Here is an 11,509-nt window from a genome sequence, read left to right on the forward strand (position 1 = left end):
TAAAAAGTATAAAAAGTATAAAACTTTGTAAAAATAAAAATACAAGCATCCATCACTGCAAAGAGCTGAACAGTTTGAAGTTTGAAGTACATTTCTAGCATAAAGTGTGTGGAAGTTAGAAGGTGCCAAAAAAAAGGGCGGAAATTGGAAAAATAAATATAAACTGACAAGAACTATTGTGTGCTCGCTGTGGCGAGCCCACAAATATAGACTGGCAATAACTATTGTGTGCTCGCTGTGGCGAGCCCACAATAACTCAGAAACTATAAAACATTTCAAAGTAAAAAAGTTCCAGCATGTGTCTCCACAGTAAGCTGAATAATAAAAAGTGTGAATGGAGTTTCTAGGTGAAAGTGATTTTTTGACGCCAAAATCTGCCATTGAGCCCCATGTTAAAAGTCTCAAATTTGAAAGCACTATATTTCTAAAACTATGACACCTTTCAAAGATTCCTTTTCAGGCAAAGGTTTAAGTATGTAGGACTAGTAGCATGCCAACGTTTCTAAAACTTTAAAACATTTCAAAGATTCATTTTCAGGCAGACATGTCCAATATGAACCTAAAGTTTCTAGGTGTAATTATGTAGGACTAGTAGCATGCCAAAGTTTGTGCTATTTCCATTGGGAATGCATTGGGCGTTTAAGTTAAATAACTCAGAAACTACAAAACATGTCAAAGTAAAAAGTTCCAGCATGTGTCTCCACAGTAAGCTGAATTTTAAAATTCTAATTTGAAAGCACTATAGGCCTATTTCTAAAACTATGAAACATTTCAAAGATTCGTTTTCAGGCAAACATATGTCCACCGTGAGATGAACATTTTATCTGAACCAGCACCCTCCTACTAGGAGTGTTTTGGGTTTGAACCAGCACACTAGCTACTATAGGAAGTCTTCAGAAATCTGATTTATCCACTGGGTCACTTAGCGGCACACATTTTAGCTGGTATTTCTAGGCTACTTGAAGCGAGTGTGGAAAGGAGTGGGGTTTGAACCCACAATCTCCAGATCATGGAGCCACTCATTTATATTATGACTTGGCCCACATTGAACTAAACTTCTCACATCATGACAATGTCGCCATCTCCTGGAGAATGTCTGAATGGCCTGGGGTGATATGAAAGGGCCTGTCCGGAGGTTCCGGACATCCATCCATATAAACAACTCTACGGTACTTTAATTGTAACAGGCTTTATTCTGCAACAGTATTTCTAAATGATTTACTTAGGCAAAGTAAAAACTATGAGAATTCTTACAACACTGGATATGAGCTTTTTCAATCTTCCAGTGCAAATACTGCAATCGGCTGGGTGTTGGGCTTTAGCCAGGACTCAAGCAGACCTCTGCTTGAGCAAAAGTTGGCATCTCGATAAGAGTGCATTTCTAGTTTGCTTCTCAAATGCCCCGTTTTCTGATTTGCGAAATGTAATGTTGTGAAGGCACTTTCTCAACAATGTACAAGCAGAATAAACAAAGGCCACAGAAAAAAATGAATCGACCATCTTTATTTACCGACAGAGGTCAGGTCTCTAATAGCAGGGTTAGAATTCACACATCTGCTGTATCAACTGTATTTCTTTCAGAGCAATTATGCAGTGGTGCCACTGTGGAGGCTAAAGAGCAAGTCAACCTTGGAGGAAATGATTAGCACAGACGGCTGAAAGCTATTGGAGGTGGGCTGAGTTCACATTCATCTCAGTATGCATATGTATGTGGAGTGTGTAAACTGTAGTTGTAGAAAGCAGAAGGAACTCCTGCTGCAACTCAGTCTAAATACACATCCTTCCCTCATCATCTTTGATTCAATTTAATGCTGTGTCATAATTTAACAGACAAGCAAATGATGAAAGAGGGTGAGACATTATAGACAATAGCACCGCGTATACAAAGTAAATGAGAACAAAGGAAGGGAAACTTTTCACCTGTAAATTACCCCACAGGCTTTGTCACAGTACATGAAATTAGCAGTTTTCTTGACTACAGATGTTAACAATGTTATTTACATAAAATGTTTCAACAGATGCTGGGTTCAACATTTACCTGGTATTCTAGTTTCTTTGAGGCTCTACGTTGTTGTCTGCATTCTACTTAATTGATCGTTGGTTGTTGACTTGCACGTTTTAAGTCGCTCTGTGTAAGAGCAGCTGTGCTAAATGTCTAAATTGTAAATTGAAGTAATCAGCATTACTATCGTCAAATGCTTTGGAAACATTTCACTACCAAAGACCTCCCAATATGAATTTGGATCCTTTGTCAATGTGCTCAAGGGTAGGTAAAGGGATCGCATATCTGCAGTGCACCATCTGAAATACAATCCAAGAGATTATGAAAATAGCTATTATTGTCAGGCCTATTGTCAGACAAAGACCTCTAAAAAATATATAAAAAAACAAAAAACCTATCTTCAAATAAAAGTCTTGAAATCTCAATGAGTGAAGCAGTAACTTTTTTCTTCAAAGAAATACCCAGTGTGGTAGAGCTTACAAGCTTGGGTTCAGAGCCCCACAGTGCGTGAATTAAAGCAATCAATACTCAGAGCAAGCCATGGGACACCCAAGATACTGGATACTTATATTTGGAAATGCATATTTGCAAGCAGCAATACAAAAAAAAGTATCCATGAACAATGCATAAACTCTGAAAAAAATACTGTATGAAAACATCCCTGCTACTTTGTTTCCAAGTACAAAACCTCTACCAATAAGTTGCTCCAGAGTAGCAAGAAGTCCTTTTCTTTTTTTCTTAGTTTTTTTGTGTTCATTTCTGTTTTTTTTTTCTTCTCCATCTTCTTTTGTGGTTTTTTTTCTTTGTTTTTTTTAACGGGTAAAATTCAGTCCAAAGTTGAGTGTCATACGTTATGACAGTCTTCGCCATCAATGAAATTCTGCTGCTGAAGGATCCAGGAACATGCAAGCCTCGTAGTGGAGGTGCCTAGGGGGCTCCTGTGGATCGGAGAGACTCCAGCCGGGCCCTTAAGCCAGGGCTGGGAAGGCCTCGGGGTCATCCACGTTGGGCACGGACACTCCACTTGGCTGGACAGAGGGGAAAATATAGAGGCAAGTTCAGACAATCTGACCACAAGTGCAAAACAAAACTTGTTTCAACGCTATCCATGACAGTTAAGAAAACCAAGTTTGCCAATTAACTGTCATGTAAGAAGGATGAAGTTTTATATTCTTGACTTTCTTGTATTTTACTTTTCAGACAAATCAACAGCATGATTTCAGTTTGGTGAAGCAAACGCTCAATCCTTTTCCCAGATAATGACACGGCATATGCCATGAAAATACTGCTCGTTTCACTGATCCTCAACTAGTAGTCAACGGCATATTTACAGGCGGTAAAATTCCACATTTTTAATTATTTTGAGAGTATTTGTCTTAGCAGTCCTGTGATAATGAAGCCTTAACTGAAATAAAAAATATATATTCATATTTTTATGTTCCAATGTTCAATGACAAAAAATGTGTAAACGTGACTGCCCTATCGAGTAGCTGACTAGTTGTCACAAGTTAAGTTACCCGCTCAGTCCTGCCGCCACCGCCACCACCACCACCACGGGGCGTCCTAGAGGGGCCTCCATCACGGTCACGGTCGCGATCCCCGCGAGGGTCGCGATCCCCGCGGTCGCCACGGGACTCGCCGCCTCGGCCACGGCCCCCTCGGCCACCACGGGGTCCCCCGCGGCCACCACGCCCTGGACGGCCCAGGTCTCCAAAGTTGATCTCCAGCTGGGCAGTGATGTCATTGGCTGGCTTCCTGTGGTGCTCATCCTCTGCCTGAGATGGGGACAAAAACACCAATACATTTTGATTTAAACCAATAAAACCAGAATACATTTTGACAGCAAACTTAGATTTAGTTTTAGTGAGTCATTTTAGTCATCTGAAAAGTTTGTCTTTGTTTAGTTTTAGTCTACTACCAAAAGAAGTTTACTAAATCTACGGCCCAAGTATTTTGGCAGGACACTTGGTTGCTGAAAAAAGCAGATATACAAGCTCACAGCAACCAAACTGGTTCTACTGGATCTCTTCTCCACTAGTGCCTCCGTTAACATTTTAGTCTAGTTTTTATTTGTTGACGGAAATATGAATATACGTATTTAGACTTGGTCATCATAGCATAGCATAGTTTATTTATTGTTTGTCAGTGAAAAAAGGTAGTCAAGAGTTGACAATTTACATATTTTTTTCAGTTGATGCAGTGTGCTCACTGCCCAGGTTAAACGCTTACCTTGGCAGGCTCTTCTGCTTCATCGATCAAGGTACCGGCTTTCTTCTCCTGTATGAGTGAAAAAAGAAATACAATAAAAATACGAAATAGTGCATGATTTCAACATGCACTCACTGGAGAACAATGCTTTTCTGACACTGGCAACTTAGAAGACATTTGAATAGTTTATCAAAATAAATAAAACCAATCGCCTTTCCTCTCCCTACCTCTTACCGCCATGTTCCCACCCCTACAGCTTCTCGCTATGATTATACTGGATGGCATGATGAAACATGTGTACACTTCATTCACAAAGGGTTACACCCCTCCAAAAGCTTCCCCGATTGGTTGGAAAGCCAGACCATGCAGAGTCAGAGGAGAGTGTGCGTGCGTGCATGCGTGCGTGCGTGAGAGAGCGTGCGACTGTTTTACAACAGCACAGTTTACAAGGAATCAGTAGTCATGAAAACACATGGAAGGACACCTTTTCTTTTTGCATAAGTCAATGTATTGAATAGAACCCCCTTTACATCTGTATGTTTGTTAAAAATATATAACCAAAGAATAGTAAAAAGTGCTTTGGACAAAACCTCTTAAATCAAAAAATATATATATTTTCTTTCATTTCCTGAAAAATGAACATTTTGGAGTTAGGTTTCCTCACGACAGCAGACCTATTGATATTGATTCTGAATATTTAAAATAGTTTCAAAACTCATTTGAGGCATATACCAGCTGTGCGTTCTATGACTAGTCTCTGCTCAAGTAACACACAGCAGCCCCACCTCTCATTCAGAGAGTTGCGTTTCTCTCCGCCATCTGCTCATCTCGTTCCTCAGCATGAGAATACTTGGGGAAAAACATTACTTTCTGACACATGGTGAAATTGCACAAGGCTGGAATGACAGCACAGCAACGCTCAGCAACGTTCTTTAGTTGTCGTGTCAATGAGTAAGCTATTCTCCACGCTAACATAGCACTAGAGCTGTCTGCTCACTAGGGAAGGAGTTGGTCACAACACCAACTATTTGCACTTGCACAAATGCTCCCACTTATATTTTGAGGTGGCAAGGATTATTTTTTCAGTCATAATGTTGAGCCCTGGTGTGTTTCTGTCTCTCGGGGTGGCAGGTGTTCAAATGTTTGATGTCAAATACAAATTAACTACATTATAAAAGCATTTACAAAATACCATATATTTCCAAATAGTAGCCCAGGCACTTTGACATAATTACCCAATGTCCACCTCTCTCTCCATATTATTTGATAGAGGCATATAAAAACATATTTACAAAACCAAAAGAAATCGGTTGAGAATTGGTTTCAGTTAAACTACCGGTGTCTACAACCAAGATTTAATTTTGGGATATGCACTAAATACCGAAAATAGCAGACCTACAAGCTACACGTAACGTGACGTGTTCATGGCGCGTTGTGAGCTTGTAGATCTTCTATTTTCGGCACCGGACAGTCATTCAACAATATAAATGAGGCTGACAAAACTTGCAAATAATATCCCCAGCATTTAAATGGACCGGGAACAATTATTCAGAGGCGGCGTTTAATACACAAAATGGTGTCAGACCCCCGGTGGTAATTAGGTGGGTATTTGCATTTAGGGCTACCATTTGGAAATATATGGTAACAGACTTTAGTCACTCACATCTTCTGTCTTGGACTTGTGCAGCACATATCCTTTCTTCCAATCTGCTCCCTCGTTGGCCTTACGAATGTTGAACTCCACCTTGGCGGCGGAACGCTCCTTGTCCTGCACGGCCTTCCATTCATCCAGAGTCATCTCCTTGGCAACTTCCTCCTTGGGGCCTTCCTCTACCTCATTCTCCCTGCAACACACCATGTAGTGTTATGTTGCATTCAAACTAGCAGTGACAAAAAGACCAAGGGTGGCCAGCTACATTGCTTCCAAGTCACCATTGCAACAATGTTAATAATTGAAGTGTGTTCACTCATTTATCCATTCAAAAAATGCCTGTCCAAAACAAAGGAATTGTCTGACAATTTCAGACACTAGACCGGTGCCCGGCTGTAGAACATAGAGTCGGTAACGATAGAAGTTGGAGATCCATGCCCGAGCCAGCTATGCAATATCCGTTGTACCCATGTCAGGGTACCCGTTCCACCCATCTCTCCGTATCCCTTTTATGCCCATATATGGAGATTTCTGTATATGTCTCTTTGTGTCCCTTTATTCCTATATATGGAGTTCTGTGTCACGCATTCCCAAATATGAAGCGTTGTGATGTCAGAACAGGCCAGTTCCATATATGGAGATATACTGTATATGGACTTATGGAGTTTAGGCATGCCCAAATATGAATGGGGCGAACGGTTTTCGAGTTACATGCATTACAGACGTAAACACGTATGTACACGCGTACGTACAGAGACTTGTTGCATAGATGTCTGAAAGGCATATATCTTATAATAATATATACCTCTTTTAGAAAGTAGATATCTGAGGGTTTGTTCTCAGAAACAACCACAACTCACTTGTTCTCAGAGTCAGCGGGCGGATGCTCTCTGTCCTCTCCCTCAGGGCCTCCCTCATCTGTGACGTTTGATTGGTCAAGCTCGCTGAGAGAAGGGAGAAAAAAAAAGAAATATTGCAACAATATTAATATGTGCATGTTCCTAGTTTCATGCAATGCAGCATAATCCAAATAATGTAAAACCTTTTTGGCTTGGGTGGGGCTTTTCCCGATGCAAAACATTTGGTCCTCGACGAGGAGTCGGGACCAAATGTTTTATACTCGATAAGGCTCTACTCTGGGTTCTTAACTAATCTACTGTCAAGGACAATTTTCCCCCTCGATGAAACAGACTGCCATGGACAACTTTGAGGTTTTTTGTCAGGTAAAACCTGACTAACAACTGCTCATGAAACGTAAGCGACCTAGTCATGATAGCCAATCACGATTGGCTATCATGCCTCCTAAGCCCTGCCCCTCACCACAGAGGTCTGGCAACGCCACCTGCACCGCGGCCAGTGCCGGCCACGCCAAGACCGCAACTCGAGGCGACAAGTAGCTACTAGCTGCTAATGTTATGAGCCAACTGCATGACAGCAGCAAAGCATGTTACATGTACCGTTTTATTGGTTTTTAATTCTTATTTTACTTTTTTTGGGAGTTTAACCTATGACATGCCCAAAATAGGGAAAAGGGGGTGAAAGTGGTCAACTGAACTGTACCAGACGTGTGGCAAATACTACAAATCTGGACCAAGCATAATTTCAAAACAGATCACTGTTGATCTGAAACTTAAGCCCAAGGTTGTATGTATTGGACAGGTGTCAAAATGTTGGGCATCACTTACTTGATATCATCCTTGACAGTGCCCCAGTTGTGAGATCCACTTCCACCACGCTTCTCCTCACCTTTCTGGCTGCTGAAACAACATTTGCCTTAGCCAGGAGCTTATGTGTCGTGTACACACAAAAGTATTTTGGTATTAAACATGAAGGAGTTGTTTGTTTTAGCCCACATAGTTCAGTCCAATTAAAATGACTACCTTCAGGTGATTATATTTATTTAATTATCTCCCACAAACGCAGCCTAGAGTGCCCGGCAAAGCCAGAGGCACTATGGAGGAATTGAACCAAACTCCACTGTGGTGAGCAGGATTTTTACCCCTGTGCCATCCAGATACACATGTTGGGTGACCCGATAGACGGTCCCCAGTTTGATTCACAGCCGGACAAACCATGTGTTGCCTGTCATGCTCCTACTCTCCCTTCTCTCTTCACTTTTCCCATCAAATAAAGGCTTGTACATGTGGGAGAAGGCCATTTTTGACCACAGAAGATGTCATGTGACTAGATGGCAGAGTACTTACGATTTGTCACTGCCACTGTGTCGGTCAAATTCACGTTTTCCCCGGGAGTCAAAACCATCACTACGACCCATTCCGCGTCCTCTGCCGCCACGGCCGCCTCTGTCACCTCCACGTCCACCTCCACGTCCTCTCATGGGTCTGTCACCAATAGGCCTACAGAAACAGATGGGGAACACTCATCAAGTCATTGTATCAAAGAGTTTCTTCATAAATTACATAAACCAACCCATTAATGTTTGATTAACAGATAATTAAATCTCATCCAACCATGAATAGCAGTTACATTTAATCTCTCAAGACAGAATCTGTTAATGTTAGTAGGAATAAATACAGAAGCACCCAGGAGGAAGTAGTCTAAGAAAAGGTGGGGAGCTTAACAGAGTTCCTGTTTCTTAAACAGGAATTGATGACATCAATTAATTACCAGCTGCTGCCTTATATCCCATGGCTAAGAGGTTGGCTAGAGGCAAAAAGTGTGGGGTTGTTTAGAGACGTGGCAGCCAATCAGGACGATAGGTTGTCAGTACAGCCAATGAGAAACATAGGTCTCAACTACAGCAAGTGGCCGTGAAAGCACAGCAGAGAAAACATTGACCAGCTGTGCTTACACAGCAGTTGGTAAAAGAAAAGGAGGCGGTGCACCCAGAGGCTAAAACAAAAGGTTCCTTTTTTCGAGTGGTGCAACCACTCCAAGGAACAGCAATATTCGTGTTAAACTATGTGACTATGTGTGTGGCTATGTGACTATGAGTACCAGTAGGGGCAAAAGTGGTGCTGTTGTGCCAGAAACAGAGCGAGATAGTGTTGCACTGTTGCCTAGTGCTAATTACAGAGCGAGAGGCAGGGGGAGAGGAGAGTTGCACCACTCAGTTCACACAGGTGTGATTTTTTTACAGAATGGGTTCCCAGATTGCGAAACATGTAGCTGCAGCATCTATGTCACCGTTCAACTCACTTTTCCACAGAGAATTCGCCTCCCTCTGGTTTCTCGCCACCTTCGCTGGCAGGCCTCTCAAAGCGACGCGGGGGCCGCCTGTCCACTGGTCTCCTGTCTGTGAAAGGGGGGCGACCTTCTCCCTGGCCCCGACCTTCTCCCTGGGGTCTGAAGCCCTCGCCCTCCGGCCTGCGGCCCATCCTCCTCATACCAGCACCTGCGATAGACGACCAAGAGGACGGGAACAGTCATTAGGAGTCTGCCAGTATAACCATCATGGTGGTGCACTTAACACTGACCACTGTCCCTCGTTTGATTCTGGCTGGAGTCCTCCACCTCTCTGCCCTCAGATTCATGTCTCCTTCCTTATACCCATCAAATGGAGAAAACTGCCAAAAAGATCACTTCAAAAAGTAATCGAGATTTAACCCTTTAAAACCATTAAGGCATATTCAAAAGTAGCAGACATATAAAAGCTCACAGCAAGCTTGTACATGTGTTATTTTAGAAAAAAATCCAGTGTTTTGTTTGATTTTTTGTTTAGAAGGCATTAGTAGAATCGGCCTCAGGGTCTTAATGAGTTAAAAGGGGGGACGGCATTCCAATTACGGTCCAATTCATCCATACTGAGAGAGGGGGGTACGCCAGTACGGGGGTATAAGGCTGACAAAAGGTTGACCTTTACCATTTATTATGCTTGATAAATAAATGGTGACACATGTTGGTATCAAATAGATCCATAAACACCTAAAAAAACATAGTGTGTCTGTTCACACAAGCCCCTCCCCACTGCCTGAATCAACAGTTACCAAAATAGAAACCCTACCCTTCAGTACAGCGCTGCTGGCTGCACCTGTCTCATCTTCTCTCTGGCAACTAGATACAACCTAACGGACATTATTGTCGATAATAGCCAAACAACTTCCTATTGCTAATGTTACAATTTCATCTCAAGGTTATTTGCCGTTATTGCCTGGTTAAAAGTAGGCCTACACATGTGTTAATTTAGCGTCACATTAGAATGAATGATATACATATTGAGAACTTCTTTTAACATGAGCACTAGAGCGAATAATAATAATAATGTATAAATTCAGCAATGAGCATATAAATCGCCCAAGGTTAAGAGAGGAAACGGCATCCAAAGAGAATGACATCATTCCCCAATCCCATTCCGAGGGCAGCATGTGTTGTGTGCGCCGCTTTCAAGTGTCAGTTCGTGTGTTCCGTTTATCATGGCCCACTCCCTCCAGCCACGAGGTTTATCACCATGAGAACTGACATGGTGGCCATGGTTATCTGGGCTGGCACCAGTTGTCAAAACTACGGGCTAGTGAGGTGTTAATCAATATGCCGTTTATTATTTATATCAATACAGTGTATAGTGCGTCACTTTCTTTCGGATCACATTATCTCGCACAAGAAATACTAGTCTTTTTATTATTAGGCATCAGTGGTTCCCGGCCACCCGGAGATGTTCAAGGCAAAGACAAGACGTTGTGTGTGAATTTCGACCCACTTTACGATATAATCCATGGGATGAATGCCTAGTTAACATCGTGTACCCACCAGGCTTTGGAGCCCTGCCTGTGTTCGTAGGCCCGAGGGGGGCAGGCCAAAACAAGTTAGACAACACGCCATTTATCTGGCCCTGCAAGATAAAGCACCCCACCTACTGCACACACTGCGATGGGTGCCGTCTGGAAAAGGCACGATTGTTCCGACAACTGACAGTTCTATGAAACTGACAGACAAAAGGAAACGTGTAGACCTCATGTCACGGGGCTTCTGGGTCGTTTCTGGCTAACAAGAAAGCAGCTTAGCGAGCTAGCATTAGCTTAGAACACGGCTAATATTACGTTAGGGCCCACTGATAATTAATTCGAATAAAGCATGTTTCACCATCTTTCTTGAGGGGCACTGGCGCCTGGCTCTCCTCCTTCTTGTCGGCGAGCGGGCTCTTTCTGTCTTTCAGGGAGTCCTTTTTCTGTTGCTTGGCAGCCTGGGCTGCGGTCTTGGCGGCACCGGGAACAGGAGCCTCCTTCTTCTTCAGCGCTGCCTGCTTCAACAGCTCGAACGGGTCCGATTCGTCGTCCAATAAATGGTCGAAACGATTGGTTATGGCACAGCCAAAACCTTCTTGCATTTGTCCGGGCATGATGGCGCCCCTTCAGCAGGATTTTCCTCCGATTCTACGAGGCTTGGTGCGAACACTTCGCTAAATGAAGCCACAAGATGGCTGGGGTAAAGAGCTTCTTCTCTTCCGGCGCGAGCTACATCCGGGACACTCTCAGCGTTGGCGCGGGGTGGGGCGTGTAGTTCTTTATAACAAAGAGCTCAGCGGAGGATCACGTAGAAAAGAGAGAGGACGGACCCGCAGAAAACTACGTTACCCAAAAGGCCAAATAAGCAGCGGGGTTCTTTTTTAATGACTCTCTCTAGTTGTTGAGCAGCATTGAAATGACTTGGCTCATGTTTCCTTGCGTTTTGCATTTGAGTTCTCCAGGAAA

The 11,509-nt window shown here is 42.9% G+C and overlaps 1 protein-coding gene across 3 annotated transcripts; it reads right to left on the bottom strand.

Annotated features, from left to right (window-relative positions):
* Positions 1-1,483: 1,483 nt before the first annotated feature.
* On the bottom strand, positions 1,484-11,274 carry LOC310860167 (SERPINE1 mRNA-binding protein 1-like). 3 transcript variants are annotated; one of them, XM_083766952.1, is made up of 9 exons: positions 10,902-11,274; positions 9,021-9,216; positions 8,066-8,218; positions 7,547-7,618; positions 6,722-6,805; positions 5,874-6,054; positions 4,232-4,279; positions 3,520-3,777; positions 1,484-3,030 (listed from the first exon to the last, which is right to left on the bottom strand). In XM_083766952.1, exons 1-9 carry the CDS (start codon positions 11,155-11,157, stop codon positions 2,971-2,973), a joined length of 1,308 nt encoding a protein of 435 aa, XP_083623078.1. In that variant the 5' UTR covers positions 11,158-11,274; the 3' UTR covers positions 1,484-2,970. The 3 variants fall into 3 exon arrangements, with proteins under 3 accessions (XP_083623078.1, XP_083623079.1, XP_083623080.1); XM_083766953.1 differs by having other exon boundaries at positions 7,547-7,615; positions 10,902-11,273; XM_083766954.1 differs by lacking the exon at positions 7,547-7,618.
* Between the last annotated feature and the right edge of the window lie 235 nt (positions 11,275-11,509).

The sequence above is a fragment of the Protomyctophum parallelum genome (genome assembly GCF_964188405.1).
Source record: "Protomyctophum parallelum genome assembly, chromosome: 6".
NCBI lineage: Eukaryota > Metazoa > Chordata > Actinopteri > Myctophiformes > Myctophidae > Protomyctophum > Protomyctophum parallelum.